This window comes from Aythya ferina (genome assembly GCF_964211825.1).
Source record: "Aythya ferina genome assembly, chromosome: 1".
NCBI lineage: Eukaryota > Metazoa > Chordata > Aves > Anseriformes > Anatidae > Aythya > Aythya ferina.
This window is the reverse complement of record NC_140296.1, coordinates 194155077-194182976: the sequence shown is the minus strand read 5'-3', so window position 1 is coordinate 194182976 and position 27900 is coordinate 194155077. Positions and strand designations below refer to the sequence as shown.

At 34.8% G+C, this 27900-nt stretch overlaps 2 protein-coding genes across 3 annotated transcripts in view; one reads left to right on the top strand and one right to left on the bottom strand.

Annotated features, from left to right (window-relative positions):
- Positions 1 to 2807, bottom strand: part of FBXL13 (F-box and leucine rich repeat protein 13) — a gene marked incomplete at its 5' end in the record, with an annotated part of 38490 nt that extends 35683 nt beyond the window's left edge. The window contains 2 exon segments of the mRNA XM_084507387.1: positions 868 to 997; positions 2776 to 2807. Coding sequence (XP_084363513.1) covers positions 868 to 997; positions 2776 to 2807 — 162 coding nt within the window.
- LRRC17 (leucine rich repeat containing 17) lies at positions 791 to 23843 on the top strand. Of its 2 annotated transcripts, XR_014691793.1 has the most exons (5): positions 791 to 927; positions 12760 to 13630; positions 17435 to 17590; positions 18806 to 20099; positions 21806 to 23843. XR_014691793.1 is itself a non-coding variant. In XM_084515347.1 (4 exons), the coding sequence occupies exons 2-4, from the start codon at positions 12880 to 12882 to the stop codon at positions 19210 to 19212; spliced, it is 1314 nt and encodes a 437-aa protein (XP_084371473.1). In that variant the 5' UTR covers positions 791 to 927; positions 12760 to 12879; the 3' UTR covers positions 19213 to 20196. The 2 variants fall into 2 exon arrangements, 1 of the variants encoding a protein (XP_084371473.1); XM_084515347.1 differs by lacking the exon at positions 21806 to 23843 and having other exon boundaries at positions 18806 to 20196.
- The last annotated feature ends 4057 nt before the right edge of the window (positions 23844 to 27900 follow it).

Below are 27900 nucleotides of genomic sequence, written 5' to 3'. Positions count from 1 at the left end.
TTCTTAGCTCTAACCTCAGCCCTCATTTCAAATTTCATGTTATCACTGTGCAATACTTCCCATATTCTCAGCGTGATTGTCAGAAACAAGAGACAGACACTCAGAGCAAGAAGAGTAAGAACAAGACTTGTTATATCTGCTTTCATCCTTGGTTCTGGAAAGTTTTTGTGAAATGGGAAGCTAAACCATTACTCCAGTACCCTCATTTCTTTATCATTTTGCATGTATTTTTTGGTTTGGAGAATCCTCTCAGTGTATGCAGGGATATACATAGGAGTCTTTATTAACACACTGCAAACTTTTACTACATTACAGTTTAGTATTACATATACTTTTGTAGCACATTTCAAGATATAAAATACACTTTAAAAAAAAAAAAAAGCACTATTTTTAGTTATGGACACTACTTCAATCTATATTTTAAATCATTATAAAATAACAAGGGAAGTTCACTTTTGAATTAATTTCCTTTTCAGGAACTCGAGTGAAATTTTATATTTTTCCAATGCACAGTGTCTTTTATTTCTTGATACCTTAGCAAAAACTGCATTTCCAAACCTCCTGATTTAAAATCCTAACTAATCATAACATAGAATTAGTCTATTTATGGCTACAAAAAGCAAGCCTTGTTCTCATTATGCAGTAAGTACTAGCTGTTTGTGGATCTGACACTTTGTTGGACGTGATCCAAACCTATAGTGCTATTATTCCTCAGTAAAATTTAAACAGCTGTAGTCATGTAATTCAAAACCCTGGAAGCCTGCTGCAGTGCTTGTTCTGCTTCAGTATACCATGAATGCAGGATGCAGCCAGTCATATAAAGGATTCTCTCCTTCACAGAATGAAAGAAAGACGTGAACAACAAACCTGAATGCAACCTGAAAGGTCCAAACAGATGAGCTTGTGACATCCTCTTCCAGAGCCCAGGTACTGTAAACCTTTGTCTGTGATTTTTTTGCAGGGAGCTAAACTCAGATACTGCAAACTGGGAAAGCTCCTTTTCAAAATTAAGAGTGAGAGAGAGTGCAGCTTATTACAAGAATATGTTACAGAATGAAAAGAATATAAAATACTATAGCTAAAATATTCTGGAAATTACTGTAGGAAAAGCTGTTATATATTAAATAGAATTTGCTTCTTGCTGAGGTTTGAAAGTTTCTTTTGTTTTTCTGCTGCACTTTTTCCTCTGCTCCATGAATTGCATATTAGTGGGGAATAGCACTATCATACAGCATATTTCACTGTATCAAAACAATATCATTTTAAAGTTATCTCAACTGCAAAACCATCCTTTTTTAATTAACTGCGATTTTTGTGTGCATATTTTGAAAATGAATAGACTTCACAGTGTAAGCTTGGTGGACTCTTTGCCATTGATTTTACAAGCAGTGCCTGGTGGAAATGAAAACCAGAGCTCTATCAAAGGACGTTAACAACATAAATGTACACTTAGAGCTTCTCTGCTCATATAATTATTTAGAAGAGTACTATTAAAAGAATCTGAAAAGTTGAAAGAGATACCAAAGTGAATTAAGTGCCTATATCTCATATTTTTCAATGTTTTCTAAAGTTTTAATCAGTTATTTTGAAAAATATTTCATTATACTAAATGTTAGCTAAAAGAAAGCAAACTGTATAAACGGAAAATGTTAATCTACAGCACGCTGTAAAAGCTAAGAATCTATACTCAGAATATATTCAAGTTTCCATCTGTAGACTTGGTTTGTAGCATGCTGAAAACTATTTATTTTACTGAACTAAATTTCTAACTGGAATAAATAACTATTGCCACAAGCACCACAAATGAAAACATACAGAAAATCAGAGCCTAGAATTAGGACCCACTGCTCTGGTAGACATTTAGTCTATATTTGCAGTTCTGCAAGTCAGCAAAAAGTCATTTTGAAGAAGGACAGGAACACCCACTGAGGAACTGACTACTTAAGGAGTGGCATAAATTTTCAGAACTGACTTTATACTTTCAATATAGAGTGGGGAAACATGCTGTCTTGAACTGAACAGGGAAAAAAAAAAGAAGGAGAGAGAGAGAGGAAGCTGGTAGACAATGTTATCTGTAAAAAAGGATAATACAAAAATATTACAAATGAAATGTAAGATTACATTTTATGAAAAAAAAAAAAGAAAACAAGACAGAAAAAAAAAAAAAACAAAAAAAAAAAACAACAGAATATGAGGTCATGCATGTGTGTTTTTTTACTAAATAGAAACATTTATTTCACATTAAGTACAGAAATATAAGTGTGCTTCTTGAGAGAAGCATGTCTTTTTGCATTGTAGTGACATATGTCACAGAGTTGAGTGGAGAAAATCAAACTCTGAGAGAGTACACTTTCAAACACATCTAGGAAAACAGATAATAAAATAGTAGAATTTTATTAACTCTGGCAGTTTAAAAACTTTTAAAACTATATGTTACCACAAGGTTGCACAACTTAAGGTACAGAGAAGCCTTTCTTATTGCATTTTGAATGCTGTTCAGAACTTTCTAGTACTCTTGAAGAGACACTGATTTTCCTTGCAGGTCATATGACCCATTTTTATGACCTGAGACTTTTAATACATGACTTCTTCTGCCATTTTTAAAGTGACAGGTTTCTTAGAACTTAAGTTTGAGCAAGTAGACTTGTTTTAAAATAAATCCTTGTTTTGTGTTACAGCTGAATTCTTCAGGAATTGTGTCATATCGGCTCTTTTGATTAATTTGGCATTAGCAGTCTCAGGATCATTCTTTTAAATGCAATCTGATAAAATCACCTTCTCACACATTCCAAATAGACGATATTCATGTCTACCATATGCAGAAGAACTTTTCAGAGGGAAACTGTACCTGATGATTCATGTTGTTTAATACAGAGGTTATTTTTTTTTGTGTGGAAACATAGGAGAGAATCAAAAATGGAGTGCTTTCACCACTTTCAGACTACACTTGTTCATTGTTCTAATAATGGATATATTTGATATACAATAGCAAACTTCACGTACAATACTACAAAATACAATACTGCCACCTTTAAGAACTTTGTACTAGTTACCTTATTAAACAGGACCTATGGTGAGATGTGTTTTTTGACATGACACATGAATTGTTTATGAAGTGTGTCTGCTATGTAAGTCTTCACAGGGCAGCGAATTTTTTAACTTCCTTGTAATCTCAGAAACAGTGATCTTTCATTTTTACCCCAAAATTGTCAATAGAAAGACTAGTATCTTATACTTTTATACCAGGAACATAATGTGTGGCTGGAAAAGCTTACTATTACTGAGGTACATGTTAATTGCAAAATATATACCAGTATTTTACCAGAGAAGAAATTTCCTTTTTATTTCAAATATTTTATCACATTGAAAGCTTCATCTACTCTGGAGAATGCTTCCTTGCTGAAATGTGATTTACATATCAAATGAAATACATGGATCTGACTTTTGGTGGTAACAGAATACTTAGGTAACCAGAATAACATAGGCTAGGATTACATATAGAACAGCTGTTCCAAACATCAGTAAAACTATGTGATAATTTAGAAAGACAAAATATTAACCAACATGGAGAAAATACAGATTATGATGAGAATAAAACTGATGAAGAGGAGACTGGCAGGACTAGAGACACTCAACAGAAAACTTTGTTGAAGCATATGTTAGTAATCTGAGAATACTGCATTATAGACTGAGAGGAACAAAAATATATTATGCAAATACAAAAGAAAAACAGATTTCTGGACTTCATGGACTTTGAAAGGAGAACATTAGTTTTCCTCATGGGAAAGAGAAAAAATCTTCAGCTATCTTCAAAATCTATACACTGCTTTGTGGAGGCCATTATCCTGGGTCAACAAGCTTCTTTTCCTTTATGGCAGGCTTTAATGCAGCAAGCAATCTTTAACCAACCAAGCAATCTTTCAGCCTCATAGAGGAATATATCTAAGCAGGAAAGGCAGAACTCTGTAACCAATCATCCAAATAAGATTTTAGAACATTTTTTTTTCTCCCAGCTGGCACACAAGTACTTATCTCACACAATACACTTATCAACAATCCTTTCTAGCAAAAATCCATTTTTATGACCATACCTTCATACCAACTTTTTACACCATCAATAGTAACTGGACATGCCATAGAAATTTTTTGACTAGCATGCTCTCTTTAAAGTTTCTGTAGAACTCTGTGAAATATATAGAGTAGGCTGGCATATATTGTTAATTAAACTAGTATTAGAGGATGGGTGTATTAGCATTACATTGTGGTAGGTATCTGCTGCAGACTGCTTGATCAAGAAAGCAGATGGAACCATCTTTGGACAGCTGGAAGAAGCCTTACTCATGAGAGACTTAAACCCCTCTGAAACTTTCTGGGAGAACAACATGTCTGGTTGCAAACAATCTAAACACTTCTGCAGTGTGTTGAAGACAATTTCTTGATCCAGATGACTGATGAGCAGTCCAGAGATGATGTTCTGCTGCACTGACTTCACAAATAAAAAGTTAAAAAATGGTCCAGGATGTGAAGAACTGGAGTGGTCTTGGTTACTGCAACCATGAAAAAGAGGAGCTTAAAATCCTGAGAGAAGACAGCAAGACAAATTGTGAGAGAAAGCCTAAGCTTGAGAGCAAATCTTGACTTTTTCAATGGTCTACTTGAAAGGATCTCATGGTAATTGGATCTCAGTGCCATGGAGGGCAAAAGGAGAGCCCAGGAGAGCTGGATGACCTTTAAGGCCAAGGTACATAATGGTTTTTTTGCCTCAGTTTTAATCCTGAGGCATGCCTTCAGGCCTTCCAGAAGCCTTATAGAAGAGTCAGGGAGTGAAGCAACACCCCCAATAGAAGATATTATCAGTGAGCACTTAAGGAAGTAAGACCAGGTGAGATGCATGAGTACTAAGAAAGTTGGTTCCTGTCACTTTGTGATGGTTTCATACCAATGGATAGCTAAACTTCACCACAACCATTCTCTCATTCCCCCTCCTCAAAGGAAGAGGGGAAGAAAATATGATGGAAAAGGAATCAAGGGTTGAGATAAAGACAAGGAGATCACTCGCCAATTACCATCATGGGCAAAACAGACTCAAAGTAGGGAGATTAATATGAATTATTGCTAAACAGCCTAGAGCAGTGAGAAACTAAAAGCAAACTAAAAACACTTTCTATGTCCTCCCCACGAGTGATACAGAGACATGGGGAATGGGGGTTGTGGTCGGTCAGTGACTCTTTGTCTGCTGCTTCTTCATGGTCACTCTATTCCCCTGCTCCAGCATGGGGTCCTTCCCACATGCCATCCTTCTCAAAGTGATCCTACATGGACTTCCTACAGATTGCAGCTTTTCAATAACTGCTTCAATATGGGTTTGTACCATGGGATTCATCCTTCAAGAATGGACTGATCCAAAATGGGTCCCCCATGGGCAGCAGCTCCTGCCAGACCTCCTCTTCCTGCATGGGCTCATCACCATGGGCTGCAGCCTCCTCCTGGCCAAATCTACCTGCTCTGCCAGAGGCTTCTCCACAGGCTGCAGTATGGAGATCTGCTCTGTCGTGGCTCCCTGGCTCAGCTGGCAGTGGCCAGTGGCACGTCCCTTTTGGAACTGGCTGGAGCTGGCTCTGATCTGACACGGGGCAGATGCTGGGATCTGCTCACAGAGCCTTGCAGCCCCCCAGTTACTGAAACCTTGCCACATAAACCCAGTATAGAGTGAGAGGCCTCACTCATCATTTTTGAAAGGTCTAAGTAAGCAGAGAAAAATCCCAGATGACTGGAGGAAAGGAAATGTCACATCCACCATCAGGAAGAGGAAGAAGGATCTAGGAAACTACAGCGAGTCGGCCTCACCTAAGTCCCTAGGAAGGTTATGTAGCAAATGATCCTTGAAGCCATGCCCAAACACATGAAGTATAAAAAGGTGATAGGGAACAGCCAACGTGAATTTACCAAGGATACATCATTATTCACTGAGATAATAGCTCTCTGTGATGAAATGACCGGATCTTCAGATAAGGTGAAAACAGCAGCTTCTGTTTATCCTGACTACAGCAAGGTCTTCAATGCAGTATGCTTTATAGCCAAAGAAATAAAACATAAGCTGGATAAGTGGACTTCAAAGTGAGTTATTTTTTTTCTGGATTACAAAGCCAAAGGATTGTCACCAATAGTAATAAATTCCATTGGTGGCTTGTGACAACTGGCATCCCTCCAGGGTCAATATTTCTTTAGTAATGATCTAGATGACAGAACAGAGTGCATTTCTCAGCAAATTCACAAAAGACACCAAACTGGGGGAGTGTCAATATACGGAAGAGTAGGATCACTATTCAGAGAGATTTAGTCTGGAAAAATAGGCAGACAGAAACCTCATGAAATGCAAAAAAGACAAATGAAAAGTCCCACATCTGGGATGGAATAATCCTATGAAATAGGCTAGGCACAGACTGGATATAAAGCAGAACTGGACTATCAAACCTATGCACCTGAGAATCCTGGTCAATAGTAATTTCAATGTAAATCAACAGCGTGCATGAAAATGGTGGCCAATTACATAATATTAGCACATATATGTGCTAATACCTACTAGGCTGTATTAGCAGGAGTCTAATCAGCAAGTCAAGGGAAGTAATTATTCCCCTCTATTTGACAGAGGTTGTGAGAACTGATGGTTTCATAAGAAATAAGAACAGAACTGTCTCTTTGGAGACAGCAACATTTTGGGGCTCCCCAGTACAAGAAGATATTGGCATTCTCTGACTAGTCCAGTGGAGGTCCTCCAATATTGTTAGAGGCACATGATGTACAAGGAGAGTCTGAGAAAATTGGTTTTGTTTAGCCTGGAGAAGTGACTGTTAAGGGCGAGATCTTATTGCTCTCTGTAACTATCTAATGGGAGTATAGAAAACACAAAAAGAGATTCTTTTTGAAAGTGTTAAAGGACAAGAGACTGAAGACACTTTACAACATAGTATATTCTGGTTAGATAACTAGGAATTTTTTTTTTCACCATGAGGGAGGCCAAAATCAGAGCACTTTGCCCAGAGAGGTTGTGGAATCTCTGTCCTTGGAGATACTCAGAACTGCACTAGAAAAGGTGCTGTGACCTAACTTAGTTGGATCTACCTTGGTTGGGTGGTTGAACTAGATGATTTCCAGAGGTCCCTTTAAACCTAAATGAGTCTATGACTAGTCCAGAATGAAGTTCTCAATATACACTATGTTGCTGCTAATAATCAGAAGGCTAAAAATATTATCAAATGGTTAATCATTTGAATTTTTCTCCTGAGATGACCACAGTGAAGTCCACCTGTCCAGTCACAATTGGAAGTGAAAGGACGTAGCACATACTGTGAAAAAACCATATACTTTCAGGTGGTCATATTAGACTGACCACCTGCTCTATCATGTTCTAATTGTTATCAGTATGTCTCTTGTCTAAAGTTAGTTGAGGTACATATAAATGATCTGCAATATAACTCTGCCTTGAAAGAGGACACAGAAATTTTTTCCATATCTTTTCCCTTTTTTTTTCTCCTCTTTTTTTTTTTATTTTTTTTTTTATTTTTAAAGCTTAAAATCAGTCATGAAAAACGTGGCAGATCAGTAAGATACTTGTGACAGACTTCATAGAAAAGAAGAAAACTGGATGAAAAGAGAGAATCAGCAGCTCATGAAATTAAGTATTATATTTAATTATGGCAATAAAGACCTGAAGCTGCTGCAATAAAAGCTGAAGAGATTTTAATAGGTCATCTTAGTCCAAACCTCCAGTGGAGATAGAAAAATAAGCCTAAGCAATCTTTGACAGATGTTTGCCAAGTCTATTCTTGGAAAACCTATGTTTGAGATTCTTTTTATGTGGTAGTCTTGTGTCTGGTGGATGTTTGCATACCGATTATTGTATCAATGATATCCATCACATAACCAAATATGCAATACTATTATAAGAACCTTCTTTTAAATTCAGAAATCATAACAAAACATACATATATACATTATGGAATGAAATTACACTTAGGAAGTTGAAATTTATCTTTTTTTTATTTAAAACCTAAATGATTGTATTTAAATATTTAACATTTATATTTAAATATTTAAATATTTAAATTTGAATGTTAATTTAGCTTCAAAATCTAAAGAAACACATTTCTTTCCTTGCAAATATTGTTAAGTATCTCTTACCTCACAATTTCATCAGTTCACCAACTTCACCAGTCCTTTGAATTTGCCAAAATACGATATTCTGAAGTTTTTTATGGTTATTTCACTATTTTATGCCCGTTCATTCTTTTCATTTTTTCCTTTTTCTTTTTTTTTTTCTTCTTCCTGGAAGAGTTCTTAAAATTTTAATATGATGCATTACTACATAATAGTTGGGTCAGAAGCTACTGCCTTATTAAACCTAATTAAAATTCTAACAATATTCTGAAACGTCTTCTATATTCTATAATAAGCTAATCATCTGATGTAATCCAGGAAAGGAATACATTTAATATCAGTGAAAAAGAGAGAAAGAGACTTTTTAAATAAGGTTTGCACTTTTTTTCTGCTTTATGTGGAAACATGCTGAACCGAATTATATCTGGGAGATGCTTAATAGCTATGTTATGTGTATTCAGATGTGAATTGCATATAATCAGCAAGTTTTAAGACCATACCAAAAGGAGCATTTTGAACATCTCTGCACATGGTCCATGTAATAGGATAGTTGGATAGTCTAAGACAAACAATATAATATTAGGATATCATCTACTGTCAAATTTTGCTACTTGTTGAACATTTTCTTTTCATTACTTTGAAAGAATACTTGGGTATATTTAATCAGTGGAATGCTGATTCACCAGCTTCATCTGCAATAATTAGTAAAATGGGCATGGAGTAAAATGGGCATCACATGGTACAGCTAAAGTCATAGCTAAAAGTCATAGCTAAATGTTTTTCCTCCAAATACACAGGGTCACAGGGTAAAGTCATTTACAGCTCATACTGAGAACAAATCTTAATCCTTGCTATCTGAACTAGGTCCAGGCATCACATAGGAACATACTTGCTGGTATGTATCAAATACATATTGGCAAAATGATGTAATACCGAAAATATTGAAGGAAACATTGAAGGAAAAAGAATGGACAAAACATATAACGGTCATTGCACTTAGACACCTTTCACATAAAGGCTCTCACAAATTCCTAGAAATTTAGCGAGACGTATTGAGAACCCGCGGTGTACTAACAAATGAAGCAATAAAGAATTTAGAAATAATGTAGGATTAAAATATTGTAGCTGACAACTCCAAACTTAAAATAAGTGACAACCTCCCAAGAAACTGGTGAAATTTTGAAGTCTTTTTATTAAACTTCATTCACATTGAACATAAGTTTCCCCTAGCAATGTATAAAATAAATGAGAACTTCTCTGATTACCTCTGAATACTAAAAAGCTCTGTTTTCAAATAGAACTAATTAGTTAAGAACATGACTCTTTTTACTTATTATCAGTGAGATTTGTGTACTCAAATAACAAAAGCACTTTAAAAAAAAAAATTCCTTCTCACTATGAAATAGATTTGTGAAGAAAATTTGTATTACTTACATTTAGTCCCTGGCATTCAGAGAGAATTAAGTCTTGCAAATTCTTACATTCACCAAAAAAAATCTTTTGAAAGTTTAGAAGTTCAAATTCTCAGAGTGCCATGCAAACATAAGAATTCTTATCACAGATTCAGTCCATTTAGGTCAATTTCCTAGTAGAAACTATTGCCATATCAGATTACTGAACAGAAAACATGCACACACACACACAAAAAACAAACAGACAAAAAAAAAAAAAACTAGAATACATAGCTGAAGTCCAGAGGAAGCGTCTCTTCTTACATTCTTTCAACTAATTGCTGGCTTAGCTTTCTGCCTGCTTTCTGTCTTATGTTAACAAAAGATGAGAAAGCAACCTAATTAAGCAATTTGGTGTTAGGAAACGACAGAATTAAGTTTTCTACATAAATTATCAGTTCCCTCAGTACATATTGTGATACTATTATTTGATTGTATACATGAAATATTCTTTCCATCTGAGAGTAGAGGTGCAGCAACCAGACAAAATGTAGGAAATGCCTTACTAATTATCTGCAAGTATGGAATTTCAGAGAATTTTGATATCTCTTCTGTGTAAATATAATGTGTACATATAATTTTTGGAAACTACAACTTTTCAGAGATTTTTGCAATTTTAATACAATAAAGAAAAGTAGATGTCTGACACTAGAAACAGCCCTCCCACAGCCACTCTCTTTGCCCAATTTTAAGTCTATCCTCAAAGGTAATGATGCAAAAACTCCTGTTAAACACATAATATTTTGCCTTAGTCTTATCTTCAAAAACAACTAATTTGTCTAAACTGAAATGAAAACAAAAAGTAAACCTGATAGAGATATCTACTAGGGAAAATGTAGTATGATATGTTTATACAGTTAAAAGAAATGCATAAAAATCTTAAAAAATATATATTCACCTGGCAAGCCAAATACATGTTTTCAATTGCAGTCAAGGATTAGTCCAACAGGAGGTCTGTACATTATTTTTCTATTGGAACTATGACTTCATTGGCATCCTGTTACACTGTCTAACTCAATGCATTTTTGAAGAGTAGGACCTTGATCCCTCAGGATCCCTGAGAGCAATTGCATAACTCCAAAGAATCCAAGCAATGAAAAATATCATTAAGGCTGCTAAGCCACAGAAACAACACACTTCTTATATTATTCTTGCTCTAACGCTAAATGAGACATAGTTATCAACCTGTAAATGCTACTGAGAGTTGTACATTTTGGTATTATAGCTGACTATAATTTAGTTTTCAGGCAGGATGTAAGACAAGTAATAAATGCCAATTAAGACCCAGGAGATGGAAAGGAAAGGGAAAGAATATTTTCATAATTATTTATTACTTTTCCTTTTCCAAGTTGTATTTTTTCTATTTCCAGGCTCTCCTGATAGAGTGAGCTTTCACATTACCAGAATGGTGAAGAGTTCAAAACAACACAGAGGATCACAGTTATGACTGAAGTTATTAAAACACATGATCAAATTACACTGAGTAGCACATAACTGCCAAAAAGTAACAAAATTTCATTTTTTCATGTGAGGAGTAAAGTCATCACTGCAATGCACTCTATGAATTAACAGAATCCGAATGCAGATAGACATTTGGCAACTACAGGAACAAAACGGAAAAAAACAATCAACAGATTTTCAAAGTTATTAAAAGTTAAGTAAATATTGACAACTGGCCACATGGATTGGAGGGATGTAGTAACATGCACAGACAGGACTGTTCCATTTGTATGATAAGTTAGAACTACACAAACACTGGAAACGCTCTACAGTCCAGATGTGATTTAAACTGATCTATTAATTTGCTTAAACATTACAGATTGCTTTGCTTTCAGAGGGGTTTTACCTAATATTAGCTGATTTATTATACAACTTTTCTTCCAGATGAAGAGAAGGTTTTTTGGGGCCAGAACAGCTGATTTTCAGAAATAGAATATTTCTCCAATGATCTGCATTTAAGATTGCATTCATTGCACCTTCTTAAGTGATAAGGTCAAGGAAAAAAAAAATAAAAAAAATAAAAAAATAAAAATTTGAGCTTAATGCAAAGATGTCCACAGTCATAGGAAAAAAAAAAAAAAAAAAAAAAAAAAGAATTAAAAATTCCAAAAAATTAAGAATAATAAAAAAAAAAAATCAGAAGGAATGATGGTGACCAACAAAAACTATGAAATTTATGAGATGAAAAGTCAGATAATTTAAAAACTTCAGGGGTTAAAATGTTTCTGAGGAAACAACCATGTGGCCAAACTTTAATGAAAATGACTGGGCAAGTGGCACTGCATAGGAGCACTGCAAAAAATTGAGGAGGAAACATAGGCTAGAATCTTACTAACAATACGAGGGCAATTTTGGACATGGTTGCATGGTTGTCTTCCCCTAAGAATAATCACCAGTGATTGTGTTTGGCTTCCCTGGAAATGCAAAAGCTCCTGGCTAACTCCTCTACACTCTGCCTCCTCAGGTGGGCAGACCTGGGAGTGGTTTGAAGCAGGCCACTGCCAGGACCTGCAGGTTCCCTTTGCACCATCTGCCTTCAGATGACATACAATAACCTCAGATGCTTTTGAAAAAGATTGTATTTGGGTCCTTCTCAGAGTAGCCTAGCCACCTTTGTCTATCTGACATGGACCATGAGAGACTCCTGGTAGTGGCAAAACTAGTTAGGATAAAATGGGACTCAACCTCAAAAGCAACAACTCAAAAACAAATGAACTTTAAAGTCTCAGGTTTGATAGGAACACTCGATGACTTTACCTGGACTGGCTCTTTATATGTTCCAGTAGGTCAACACCTGGCAAGCTGGAAAATATCAGCCTCAAGCTCCTCTCTCAAGCTTATCTTTCTAGATGAACTTAATACAAAGAAGATTCAGCCTGATGACATTTTCCTAAACATGAGACTCTTTTAACAAAATCAGGTAGAAAGTGGTCTCCACAGTTTGCCATGTTTTATCAAAATGAATGACATTAGACCACAGACAGTAAAACAAACAAAAAAAATGAGATAGGACATTACATTTTTGAAATATTTGTGAAGCTCCAAGTAGTGTAATGATTGGGTAATTGACTGAAAGTTGCACATTATGTACAAGCCTCCATGAAAAGGCCTGTTTCATCTGTTCTAACATTTAATTTTTCTTCCAACACAGGGATTCCTCGCACCTCAGCTGTGCCTTCTCAAATCTGAACAACACTGTTTGAAACAACCAAAAACTTTAACTTACGTTCCAGTTGTCACAAACACTAACTGGTGCTAGCTGAATGTCAGGATGCAAGTAATTACTATTATAGTACTTCTACTTCTTTGTAAAGCATCTGACTTTAGGAAGACAAGGAGTAGGAATTTGAGAAACAATGAAAGGGAAAGAATCTCAAGGAAAGCATCTAGCACTGTTAAGCGCAATGCCCTAGGCCTACCGTGTGATATATACACTTATCTTCATGAGAAATACTTAGACTGTCAGGAAAGAAAACTGATTTTTGTGGCACCTGATTGGCCTGAGGATTTGAAACACATGCTGCTAGCAAGAAACAGGATTCGTAAATTGAAGAATAATATGTTTTCTAAATATAAAGTATTGAAAAGTCTGGATTTACAGCAGAATGATATATTAAAAATTGAGAGCCAGGCTTTCTTTGGTTTGAATAAACTTACCACACTCTTACTCCAGCATAACCAAATCAAGACTTTATCTGAGGAGATTTTTATTTATATGCCCAATCTAAACTACCTACGTCTTTATGATAATCCCTGGCATTGCAACTGTGAACTAGAAACTCTTGTTACAATGCTACAGGTTCCAACAAACAGGAATTTGGGAAATTATGCCAAGTGTGTGCACCCAATAGAACTGAAAAATCAGAAGCTAAAACAGATAAAAGCTGGACAGCTATGTAGTGAAGAGGACAGACAGGACCCTAAGAACATAAAACAGGAGAAGCCTGTCAAACCAGAATTTGATTCCTCTTTGTGCCACATCTATGTATTTCCTGTACCAACTCTGAACTGCAAGAGGAAAGGTTTGTATCATTCTTTTTAACTGAATGAATTATTTTCATATTCTATCTCCCTTGCTACTTTTCTTCATATATTATTTACAGAAAAACAATATAGTACCAATATTATCTTGACTTACTTTAACTAATACTTTTAATTACTTTTCTCTCTTTTCTACTGCAAATATTTTTGTCACAAATATTCTTTGATGCTCATTGCACAACAAAAATCAACAGGAATGAAATTAAGCCCCTGCATAAGTTACTAAAGCACCAGCACCTCACCTGTCTGATTCTACAACCATAAGCATACTCATCAGTCATATTACAGCTGTCCCAAAATTTTTGTACTGATAAAAAGAAGCACAGAGTGTATTTTCTTCTTTCCCATGTACAAACAAAAATATAGCAAGAATGACAAAAGGGAACTGTGAAACAGGACTGGAGCAGCCAGCTGTGCTTACAATCCCCAAAGGAACCTAATTGCAAAGAAGAGCCATTGCAACCTCATATATTCTGAGCAAGATTTCTTCTACTGTGGGAAGAAATTGCATGCTTCTCTTCATAAAGAAATACCTCCACTGTGTTCTTTCTCCCAGTACAAACATTTCAAAGCTGAAGTGCCTTCAAGAAATGTTTTTCAGACACTTGGATCCATTCCATTCCCAAATGCATCTCAGGCTCCATAGTTAAGCCCTAAGGGCAAACCAGCTGGGGCATTTATCAACACAAAAATGCACATTTATTCATGCTTTATATTTCTCATATTTTATGCCACACTGAAACAAAGCGAAGAACAAAACAATTCAGAAGAGAGTTGTTCTTCAACATTATAAAATCTGAAATAAAATGTATTGCAAGGAGTAGCCCAAACTGGGAGGATTTTCTCACAACTTCTGCAAATTATATCCTATAATACTAGATCACTGCAGAATGTTTTGCCTACTTGTATCATTCAGCACGTTTTCTACTCTTCTATTTGTCCTTACTCTTGAACTTTAATGCCAAAGAGAAGCTCAGAAGTCAATATAAGGATACAATACCTAAATATAAAGCATTAATCACTTTAATATTTGATTATATGGGTTGTCTGTTATGTATGTCATAAAAAAGTCTTGATGCTTTTATTTTTTTCTCGCTGCTAAATTCCTTTTGCTATGCAGCTACCACATCTTTTTATTAATGAGTTATGCTTTTCTATTGGCTAACATTCATTAATTTCTTAATATTCACCTACCTTTCCTTGTAGGTAAGATCTTATCTATCCTTCATAGGATCCTAATTACATCATCATTGCCTCATGTACCCAGTAAACAGTGCATCTGTACAGAAAAATGATATATAATATAAATGCTGATATAAGACTGAGTTTCCAGCTCTTCCCATTTAGTTGTATAGAAGAGATAAGTTGACTACATTAACAATACTCAAAAACTTTTGCCAAGATAAATGTTACTTAAAAAAAAAAAAAAAAAAAAATGTTCATAGAAACCTTCAATGTGGTCTGATCTTCATGGGAGTTTCATAGGAGTTTCACAGTATTAAAAATAAAATAAAATAAAATAAAATAAAATAAAATAAAATAAAATAAAATAAAATAAAATAAAATAAAATAAAATAAAATAAAATAAAATAAAATAAAATAAGAAGAAAAAGGAAAAGGATTACTGTCTTTACTGTCTTCTCTAGTAATAACCAATGAATAAATAGTTACTTCAACAGCCACAGGAGTGTACGAGAGGGTACAGGGACTCCCTTCTTCAGGTCAAGAGCTAACTATATCACTCCTGGACTTCTGGAATGTCTAGCATGCACACACTAAGTCCAATTGTAGGAAGTATCAGATCTACTGTGCATATGCTTGACAGCTGGATGCACATATCCCATGGAAATTTGGGTTTTCTGAACATATGGCAGTCTTTGATGAAAGCATTGTACTTTTTGTCCCTGCATATGATTAGTGTGCAGCAGATGCACAATTTCAATGGAATTTTCATCAGAAATAGGAGTATAATGCACTCAAAATCCTGAGAAAACATAAAAATTCCCGTAAATCCACATGGGCAAGATTTCAGAGTAGAAAGCAAGGTGTAATATCTGCCAGATCTGTAAGATGAGAGAAAAGATTATAACCCGTTATTCAGTGATGGGCATGGAATGACCAGCAGTATAGCAGTACTATGGATCTCTAAGGAGACTTGAGAAAGTCTGCACTTTGTCCCTCAGGACTCCAGTTAATGCCAGAAAGCTCATGGAGCAGACATCTGAAAAATAAATATAACTATATGTATGTCCACCTTTTTAAGAACTTCTTATTCATATCTCATCAGATCAGTGATATGTCAGAATGGTCAGTGCTTCAAAACTGAAGTATCCAATGTCTTTGGTCATTAAAGGGGAAAAAAAGAAAAGAAAAAAAAAAAAAAAAAAGAGAAAAAAAAAAAAGAGAGAAAAAAAAAGAGAGAAAAAAAAAAGAAAGAAAAAAAAAAAAAAAGAGAAAGAAAGAAGTCCCGAAAGTTGGATGCAAAAGTACTTTCTGCTTGCTTTTCTGCAAAGTAGTTTGAAAAAAATCTGCTTTCCAGTACAGCAAAACTCTCCAAGTTTCTAAATTCAAGCATTATTTGCATTCATTTTCGTGATAAATAGGCACTGAAACTGACATCTGCACTAGCAGGAAACACTCCAAACAAAGCAGATTGGAGCATTTATAATGTTTACATATTTATAAAACATGTATTTATCATACCAATCCTCTACTAAAATTCAAATATAAGGCAAGAAGTCTCTGATGTGTTGCTTTAGTCTCTAGAATGACTGATGCATTAGATGTCTTCAGAAACTCAGAAGTACCAACTTCAGCACAGATCCAGGAACCATCCTTTTTACTGTAATAACAGCCCAAGATTAGAATATTTAGTAGACAAAAACCATGAAGATTAGGTTTGTTAATCTTATCCTGAGAAGATTCAAATGACAGTTGCATTTCTCAACAATGTGCCCATACTACTCATAAAGAAGCTATTATTTCTCTAACTCTTTCAAAAAAAAACCACCATGAGGGTATGTATATAGATGACAGAGAGGTGCTTGGCTACTCTGGTAATTCAAGTAGGATAAAGAAGTAAATAGACAGAATGCTTAGAAATGCCACTATGCTGCCTGGACATATAATGATTATAGAAACAAAATGCAAAGTATTAAATATTATTTTAAGTACTACAAAATTATAGTTATAGAAGTACAGCTACACATGTTACTAAATATTATAATAACTGACACATTTATTGCTGATAAAATTTAGATCATTTTGCCTTTTGGCAACAGAAAACAGATGATGTAAGACTGTACACAATAGTTAGATTATGGAAGATGTGCACATACCAACATACCTTTATTTAAATAGTTACTGTCTTTTTTTTTTTTTTTTTTTTAATCTAAATGATTGAGCATTTCACACATACCTTTCCTTAGTATAGTATGAATTCTACACTACCTACCCCATTCCTATGCAAATGGATAGTATAGTTCTATTAAAATAAAAATGTAAAACATAGAAAGACGCTTTACTATAAACACTAATGAAGACAGCAACTTTTATATGAAATGTAAAGATGAAAATGAAAAAAAGCAATAGAAGTCAGAGGAAGAAAAAACATCTTGAGTCTTGACACAAGTATTAGGAAAAAAAAAAAAAAAAAAAAAAAGTGAAAGAAACCGAGAAATAAAGCTAGACTGAGCTCTGTGTGGAATGCAACTGTGACACCTAAGCAGCAAGGATTATCTACAGCTAACACGAGTTATGTCTTTTCTTTTTTTTTTTTTTTTAAGATTTAAAGAAAGTTCCAGGTAACATACCTCCAGATATAGTTAAACTTGATTTGTCCAACAACAAAATTAGACAACTAAGATCCAAAGAATTTGAAGATGTCAGTGAACTGAAGGTATTAAACCTAAACAGTAATGGAATAGCTTACATTGATCCTGGTAAGAATATTTTTAAATATTCTTTAAAATGTTATTTGTGTTTTATCAATTATAAACTTTGGTAATGTCTTTGTCATATACAAAAATGGGGAGAAAAAACATGGGGATTTAAAAATTCAGAAGTTAGTGCAAATTTAACCTTTTGTAGCAAACTCATAAAAGTTTGCACTGAAATGTGTTAATTGTGGAAGTCAGTGAAGAGAGATTGTTTTTAGCTGCTATTTCTTAATAGTAAGCCAACCAAGTGCAAAAATATAATTTCATTGACTGAATGCTAATCATTTACCAAAACGCCAAATAATTGAATGCCTTTAAGTATCTGTGCCAAATCTAAAAAGTTGTCATATAATGAGGCTTCTATTAAATAATATTGGATAGAAAATAATAGAGAAACCAAAAGTATTTAAACTATTTTGGATTAAAAATCACTATATATAATTGCTCTTAAGTTATTACAACTCGTGTCCCTGTTTAGCAATTTGTTTATTGCCTATGTGTATTTGTTTTTTAATTCTGAAAGCAGTCACAAAGAAGGAGAGATAGAAAGAAGGAAGCAATAAGATCCTTCTCTAGTAGTATTTTAGAAGTTAAATAGCCGTAGAAAGTGGTAATATCAGTAAAATGAGGTTTATGAGGTTTAACATTATACATAGTCAACTTATTTAAATTAAGCCTTCTGCCATGCAGTGAAACTGAGTATACTTGCAAAAAGTATGAACTGCTCTCTGAAATATGACTCAGAATTGTTATTACGAAGATCCATGTTTATTTTCTTCTGATTCTTAAAATATTCATTTTAAAGACTCTGTATATACATACATACACAAATGCATACATACATATAAAAACTACTGGGCCTTCACTTTGTCTAACATGTAATCAACTATATTTCTATTTCTGCAATAATGGTAGAATTTTATGTGCAAATCAAGCATTCATTTACCTCCTCCATCCCTATACTACACACATGCATAGTCATACACATTTTGTAACTTTATCAGCAGTACAACTCCCCTAATGTTGGCATATTCAGAACAAATGTCAATACTCAGGGCACAAGCCATATTCTAAAGTTCAGTGTTTGAGAAGTACTTTTGTAGCCTTTAGCAATATTTATATATACTTAATATATATAACTATGAAGAAGTTATTTTCTGTTGCAAATAAGCACGTTTTCTCTAATTCATCTTAATAAATTATCTCTCTGTTGATTAGCTGCTTTCTCAGGACTCAACAACTTAGAGGAGCTGGATCTATCAAACAACAGCTTGCAGAATTTTGAATATGGAGTACTAGAGGATCTTTACTTTCTGAAAGTACTATGGCTGAGAGAGAATCCTTGGAGATGTGATTACAACATTCATTATCTTTTCTACTGGTTGAAGCATCACTACAATGTTCACTACAATGGCTTAGAATGCAAAATGCCTGAGGAATACAAAGGATGGTCTGTTGGAAAATACGTTCGAAGTTACTATGAGGAGTGTCCAAAAGACAAGCTGCCCGTTTATCCAGAAACTTTTGATTTGGACAAAGATGATGAGGAATGGGAACGACAAAAAGGACAAACAGTTCAAACAGCAAAAAAGCACAGTGTAATTGTCACAGTGATAGGCAAATAAGGGAATCCTTTTTTTTTTTTTTTTTTTTTTAAGACATTCAAATATTTGATACTCTGTCAAAAAAGAAAAAAAAACAATATGCTGTTTACATTTTTGTTAATTATATTGATTGTTGTAAGACTATTTTTCCTACAAAGATTTCTGTTTAGTGCAGTTAATAAGTACAGAATGGCATTACTTATACATCATCCTTCAATGGTTAATTGTTTCTGATTATTTGTTCTGCACATTCTTGTGAAATAGTTTGTCAAATATTCAAAACTATGCAGTAGAAATGGATAGACACAAATGTAGATATGTGGTGGGGAGGAGAAGTGTATAAACATTATGCATGAACACAGCTGACATGGAACTTGCTGCAGGATTGTGACCAAGACACCTCTTTCTTGAATGTATCACCAGGTCTTTATATTTATCAGTTTCCTGAAATATTCCCAGAAAACATTTCTAAGATTTTTGTATCAGCTTCCTGTTGTTTTATTGTATATGAAAACTCAAAATGAAGACTAATCTTAAATACAGCTCTAGAAAAACAGGAATGGCAGTTGTTATACCGATCAGGATTCACGCCCCGAAGTTGGGTTCTATTTGCTGATTTGCCAATGTTTCTGTTCAGACTTAAGTGAATGCTCAGCCTCTTCCAAACCTGAGCTGCATGAAAAAAGGAATAGCTGAAGCACAGCTGACTCCCAAGATACAGTTCCAGTTTTGCTTGTATTGGCTTTGTTTGCCTTTTGCAATAGGCAGTGCTGAAGTCTTTCCAGGAGGCATTTTAGGTTGTCGTGTCAGCTTGACACAGATTACATGATATCACTTCTAGGTCAAGAAGAACACATGAAGACTGCTGCAGTCTGCATCCCATGTGCTGGTGCCCATCCCAGCTGAAGGTAAGAATGTTTTTGAGTAAAAGTGTTGGATATTCTGAAATTTCACCCTTCCCCCAACTCATTTGTAAAATGCACATTATAGTATCTCTTTATCAAACTGGTGTCTATGTGAATATATATTCATAAAACCATGTGACTATTCTAATACAGAGCCATATAGCCACCTTAGCTAACTAGCCAGTAGCTCTAAAGATAAAATTAATTTCTACCAACTAAATGTTCCTTTACAAAAAGAAAAACAAACAAACAAAAAAAACTTTTTTTTCTGAATGACTATCATTGGCATTTACATAATACTTCTGATTTTTTAATGTCTGCACCATATAATATTGAACTAGACCTAGTGTCTGTTAAAGATAGATATTATCAACCCTTTGTCACACATGGAAAGGATAAGTAACTCCCCAAGTTTATATGGCAGACAAATTGGAGATGCTGGATTAAAGCTTCAATATTCCCCGTTCAAGCCCTGGGTCAAGATTTTACTCTTTCATAAGTAAGAAATATGTGAGTGCAGGGCCAAAATTTTACATATCTGTTGGCTATCATGGAAGAAGTTCTGGAACACACCAGGGAGAAAATTTGCTTCTTTACAGCTCTGCATGCAATTATGGTGTTTGCAGATTCCTCCAGTGCTCCGGCCACAATCTCAAAAGGTCACATATTTTATTTTAGAAGTGTAATACAAAGCACTCAGAACTGTTATGCTAGCATGAAATAAAAGCATGGCATAAAAGAAAAACTTGGAAAATATTAAAGGTCGTAGAAATACCAAAGGATTCTTAAGTAAAAATATATTACAGGAATGGCAGTTGTTACACTGATCAGGATTCAAACGCAAAAATTGGGTTCTACTTGCTGATTTACCATTGTTCTTGTTCAGTCTTGAGTGAATACTCAGCCTCTGCCTGTAATATATTTCATTAATATATTAATGACGCCTGTAATATATTACATATATTAACATGCATTAACTGTATTCCTTCACGTTCTCCATTATTCACATCATGAGTCTATCTAATGGCGCTTTACTGATAAACTGAATAATTAAGCCATTCCATCTGCATTACCTTTTAAAAACTTAATTGGAATTACGATAACATGTTACTTATCCCTGTTCCTGGGAATATCTTAAGCATTATCTTAATTATTAAAGGATAATCCTGAGAAGTTGGAGCACTGAAGAAACTCCCATTTGGCCAGTAATATTCACTAGATGGGACATTTTCTAGAAACTTTTAAAAGTGCCAGAAGGAAAAAAAAAAATCTATCGTGGGTAGTAGCCTGCCTTAACTGAATTAGTCCTCCTCCTCTCAAATTCTGGAGTTTTTTTTTCAGTACAGAAGGGAACGACTGGGAATCACTAAAAAAGACAGACAATGGAATCAGAGCAGAACATCTGTTACTAGCGGTACAGGCAACAGAAAAAAGCTGAGTAGGAAAAAATGAGTTTATAAACCACGTTAGGATAATTTCTGCACAGAGTCAGTGTTAAGAAAAAGAAAACAGCTTGAGGTAGACCAAAGTCAGGGTAGGAAAGATAATTCTGGGAAAGATCATAGGAGGAAAGCTGGGTGGGAGTTCTCTGATCTCTGGTCAGCAGGAGATTAGGAGTTGGAAAAGCATTGGAATAAAACTGAGGAACACAAACAGTGGCCTAATTGTTGGAAATAACAAGTTCAACAGCCCTTGGGATTCCTAAACAGATCACAAAGTGTCCCTCTGGATGAAGATTACTACCTGCAGGCAGCAGAGATAAATAGGAGAGCAATCAGTCAGGGTTCTCAAACAGGGGCACCAGAAGATGTTGCATCTGCTGAAAGTTCAAGGGGATGATCAACTGAACTTGCTGCCTGTACCTAACTGCACAAGATCTTTGCTGATACCTTTAAAGTGTATAACGCGTAAGTGAAGGAAATATCAGCACAGACATGCCAAAGGATCATGGTTCAACATCTATCCAGCAATAAGGGTTTCAGTGCAGACCTGTGAAATCATTGTCATCTCAGAAGCTCGAGGATAATAATAAAGAAAGACCCATTCAATTACATGAAAATGAAATTCAAATACTTTGAGTAGACCTATCGAGACTTCTGAGAATCAGAAAGGAAAAAGACTTCTTGCAGTCAAGAAGAATGGACCAAAGTGTTGGATGCTGGACTTATCCTTGCTATTACTCTCCTCAGATGGCTTCTAGAGCTTTCCAGGAGTAACTAGAATTTGTATGCTTTTAACTACAATCCACTGCGGAAACAGAAAGAGATAATAAAGGGAGAAGCAGAGGAAGAGACCCTGGAAAAAACAGCAGAAAAACACTAGGGTTTTCCGTATGTTGGCATTTTCAGACACCCATACTGAGGAAGTGGCAAGAGAGACAGTAATTCCAGTAACAGTTGATTTTAAAAAACAGCATTACAGGCTTATTTTCTATTTCTCTGAGCTTCTCTGAAACCTACTGTAAACTAAAGTACACTCCCCATGAAGTCCCACAGCCACAAACCACAATTTAATCTCAAAATTTCTTTGTCTCTGAACTGTTTAGTCACAAAGGCTCCAGGAGCACTTCGAAGTCCAAAAGAAACTCAGGGTCTTCCTCTTCCTTTGCATGCTTTTTAAGTTTTTTACTTTAGTAATTTGTCTCTTAATTTCCCATCTTCCTCTTTCCATACCCATGAAATAATTGTATGACAGTGCTGCTTATTTTCGTGTTATGCAGTATGTACCAGGAGCCTTGTCTTAAGGGAACAACCACAATACTCTATAGCAGCAGTGACTCTCCCACACAATACACATTAAAGATTATTTTGCATCACCTTTGACCGTGACGGGGTGCAAGAAAAATGAATAGCCATGTCGGTACTGTGACCACTAATGGGGATAAAGCACTTCAAATCCCTCTGAGGAAATCTTAGCTCCAGCACTAGGAATATGAATGGCAGTTTTTAAATGCAATTCCCAGTCACACATGGAGGTGAAACGATTCTCTAAGATTGCTGAGTGGGTGGAGTAATACCACAAGCAGCTGAGCTGTAATCCATGAATCTCATGTACTCATTTTTCTTTGGCACAATAACACATTCATTTGCCAAAGACAGTATGAGCTGGAATCATATATCATTTGTATGTAGAAGTTAAACAATAACTACTGTTTCATGCATACTTTACATACCACTGTTGCTCTACATAAAAACAATGTTTAGAAATTTCAGCTAATAATTTACAAACAAAAAAATATTAACAAGATTACCAAGTCAAACAGACCTAAAAAGCAGCTAACATCATTGATGTTTTACCATTAATAATAAAAACACATTGCCAAAATCTGTGTAATCTTGGATTTCTTTGGAAAGATGAGGTCAGAACTGTAGCTCAAGGAAGTTCCAATGGAAAGGTTCATAACATCTGTAGCCTGTAACTGAACAGACAGTTCAAGGCAGTTTGTTAGCTGAAGAAGTGTCAAAAGAAGAGAATTTCAATATGATTTTCAATCACTAAAAGATGAGAGAGAAATGGTTTGGCAACAATTGTAAGCCACCAACATGAACTTCAAAAGCAGACTATCCAATTGATATCAATGTTTTGTTAACAGAAGAAATATGTTATTACTCTAAATAGCAATAGTACACCGATATAAATGTGTTTCATTCTTAAAAGGAATTCCTGGGTGTCTTCAAAGTTAAAAGACAGAGCTTCTGAAAATCTCTGTTTCTGAAAATCTCATGTTTCTGAAAATCTCCTGTGGACCATCACACAATTCACCATAATACATGTAAGTTTAAAATGAATAGCATTGAATAGATGGAAATAAATATAATCTTTGATTTTGAACCTAATGAAGATGTAAGTTATCAACAAAAATTGAAAATACATAGATTGTAGATTCCAAGATTGAACTTAGTGTCTTTGATATGTAAGATAAATGGAAACGGATGACAACCAACATACTGATATTCCAACAGATACAACACACATACTGATACTTAGTTAAGTATCAGTACTTACCAAGTTAAATTATTTTAACTAGATATGAATCATTTAAACCACATAATAGAAAAGAGAGCACATATAAAGTTTAATGCTACACCAGTTGTTCTTTATGGGGTTTTAGCTCAGAGGAGTGCTGTTTTTATTTCAGGCCTTTATCTTCAAACCACATCTTAGACGTTTACAGCTACAACAAGGTCATTTCTGCAATGGTTTATAACTATAACTTGAACTCTTTCTTTTTCTTTTTCTTTTTCTTTCTTTCTTTCTTCTTCTTTCTTTCTTCTTTCTTTCTTTCTTTCTTTCTTTCTTTCTTTCTTTCTTTCTTTCTTTCTTTCTTTCTTTCTTTCTTTCTTTCTTTCTTTCTTTCTTTCTCTTCCTCTCTTCCTCTCTTCCTCTCTTCCTCTCTTCCTCTCTTCCTCTCTTCCTCTCTTCCTCTCTTCCTCTCTTTCTGAAATTGTACATCATGCTTCTCATCTGCAATTATCATAGACAAATTCTGATCCTTTTTCCCAACCAGCTGCACAAGAAAAACACTTGCAGGAGATGGTTTACTTTCCTCCTATTCCAAACGTTTTTATCTGATGTTTTTATCTGACCAACAATTTAGCAGTCAGTTCTGTCTTTTAGCCTTCTTTCACGGTAGAATGATTCTCTTTCCTGTCTATAGCTGTCATCTGCCTTTTCTATCCAATCTTGCATTTGCTCATATTGATACAGCTCCAGTAAAACAATACTTGGTTCCCTCTGATTTTATTCAGCTCTCCAGTGAAACTCCCATACTTACATAGTTTCGCTCTTGAGACTGGCCCTGTGTAACACCCGTTTTATGAAGTGGTTCATATTAAGAGACATTATTCCAAAAAAATAATTGTTTCTTACATTCTTTCTAAGTTAAGTGTAGATATTACATATAGAAGCTCCAAAGAGATTTCATCTACAAACAACCAATATATCAGTAGACTTTATGCAGAGTACTAGTAACATTTAACATAGCTGGATTTGTCCAACCCACAATTTTAAAAAATGATTAATTGTGTGTTAGCCTTGTAGCATGCAAGCTAGCAGCACTGAATTCTCAACAGCAGAACATCATTAAAAACATCTCATCCAGTATTTCCACACAAAACCAGTGTGAATTGTAGTAGTGTATATGAAAGATAAATAGCATGATAAATGTAATGCCACACAATTTTAGATTTTATATCACACACACATTATTAACAAGATCACAGCATCCTAAAATAGCAATAGAATAACAGAAATTCTGTTATTCTTTTAATGAAAACATATTTTAAAATAAAGATTTCTCTTCTTTATGACAACCTGACAACCATTAAAGAATTAGTTCCCAGAACTTCATGTAAGCAAAGTATGAAACTATGTTTTTAACTGTCCCAGAGCAATCAGAAGTTATAGACAAAATTTAAAAGAATGTATTATTGTAGAATACAAATGAAAATGTTTTCCAGAAGAAACTCTGGACAGCAAATGTTAGAATGTAGGTCATGTCACACAATAAACGTTAATAAGGTTTAGTTTTGTCCTCAAATACATAAGGAAAAGAAAGAATGTAACATAAAAGGCTGTAACATAAAAGGCTGTAACATTACTAAGTACAGCCCCCAGAATGGGATAGACGTGGTTGAGTATGATTCATTTTGGCTTGGTGGCTTTATGACCTGCCAAATTTCATTGTAATATTAAATTAAATTATTTTTCTAAATAATTTGCATACTGCTATCATTGAAAATGTTATTCTGTCTTCTGATTTAAAAGCCAAGACCACGATCAAATATTTTTTTTTTATTCTTGGCCATTTGTTCTTCTCCGTCACCACTCTAGAGAGCAAATTGTTCTCACCCATAATTACACAACCACTTTCAGTGTGTTTTGGTTTGTTTTAGGAATTGTTATATGCTGCATCAAAAATTTATGGTATGTATTATTTGATTTAATAATATAATCATTGTAGTCTAAAAACATAAAAATACACTTTTTACTTGGAAAATAAGAAGTTTTTCCTTTTCTTTTTAATACATTTGCATTCAATTAAAGTGCAGACTAGAAAATAATCAATTGGCAACATTCTTCTAATTGAAAAACATGGAATAAAAGCTGCAATAATAATCAAAAACATTTATTGGGATTTTTCCCAGTTGTAGCAGACATTTTTTTTTTTTACATGAAACCGCTGTTTTAACAGTATTCATAACAAAATGGCAGAATAGCAGTTAGGATGCAGGTAATTCCTAATGAATCAAGCACACTTTCACAGCTAGTACCACACCTTAATACTGATCATAAAGGCTTTTATTTTTCCTGCACACTCACCTGCTTGGCAGAGCTATCAGCTGCATTGAGAAAAAGATTACTGACCTGAAACTATTGCAAAATGCTGTAACGAAGGGAGTTAACCTCTGATCACCCAGTCACATGTACTTCCACATGTATCATCAGGAAGGACTAAGATGTTTTTCCATATCCAAAGGGATTTGCTTTTGGGAGCAGAATCAAGTACCTGTTACTTGTGCTAAAGTTTGAACATCACATTCATATCTTTGACTACTCTGGGGTTCTGTTACTTTGTCTCTACAAGATTACATCTGGAGATGTGGAGCAGACAAAATTTGCCTAGATCTTAAACTGCCAGAAGCACGGTATACTGTGAACATTACACAGCCACAACCCCAAAAGACTTTCAGAAATTACTATCTCTCATTGAAACCACTCAGAGAAGGAACTCTCACCATACAATTCCAGTGGTGTCCTCCAGTAGCAGCTCCTGTAGGAAGACCCAGAATTGTGTTACTCTGTAAGCAGAGTAGGAGGAATTAAAAAATAATAAGGATATACTTAAGTGATCCAAACCTGTTTATAAACTATTGATGGTTGTGATGTTCGTCTTTCAAAGCTGATGATACTCACATATTTTAGAAGTCTGTTAAACTGGTCTTACACTGCAGATGTTAATTATTTTTAAAATAGCCATTCTCCGTGGACTGGTTTTCAAGAAGCAAAATATATTATCTGAACAGACACCATGACTGTTTTTGATTTATTTTGGATGACTGGCAGGCTAGCATTTTTCCAGTTCTACAAGGTGCAAAGGGTTTAGAATTGGGTAGTATAGATCTTCATGCATCTGTTTTTCATTTCTTTGTGGGGGAAAAGCAGTCATTTCTTTGGAGAACCAAAACTTCCCATGAACTGCATTTCCTGACCTTGACTTTAAGTCAATGCAGTTATCATCCAAATTTTGGAATAAAATACAGCAGGGGGTTGTGCTGCCATCCAGAGGGAAGCTGACAGTCTGGAGAAGTGGGCTGATAGGAACTTCATGAAGAGGAGAAGGAGAAGGAACAAGGAACAATCCCAAGCACCAGGATATACTGGGGGCCACCCAGCTGGAAACAGCTCTGAAAAAAAAAAAAAAAAAAAAAAAAAAAAAAGTACCTTGAAGCACTGGTGCAGTAAATGACACATATTCATCTATCAAAAAAAAAAAAAAAAAAGCTATTGTCAAATTAAATACTTCATAGTATTCTTCGTAACTTCTCTGAATAATAAAAAGTGTGCTGTATTATGGTAGAAAAAAAAATGTTAAAGCTATGTTCTAAATACACTGTTATCACTAAGCGTCATTCTGAAACATTAAATGATTCTGGCAGCACATCATTCCAAAAAGATCTTGTCCTGATAGATAGATACAACAATCTCAGGCCAAAAGTAAATGACATTTGATGAGCGTCTTCCATAGCTCCTCACCTGACATTTTTATGGCCAAGTGCCAAATAGTATATCTGTCAAAAGAGTA

Coding starts and splice junctions, on each gene's coding strand:
- LRRC17 (XM_084515347.1), top strand. CDS start 12,880: ATGCAAGTAATTACTATTATAGTACTTCTACTTCTTTGTAAAGCATCT. Junction 13,631..17,434: donor TCTGAACTGCAAGAGGAAAG/GTTTGTATCATT, acceptor TTTTTTTTTAAG/ATTTAAAGAAAGTTCCAGGT. Junction 17,591..18,805: donor AATAGCTTACATTGATCCTG/GTAAGAATATTT, acceptor TCTGTTGATTAG/CTGCTTTCTCAGGACTCAAC.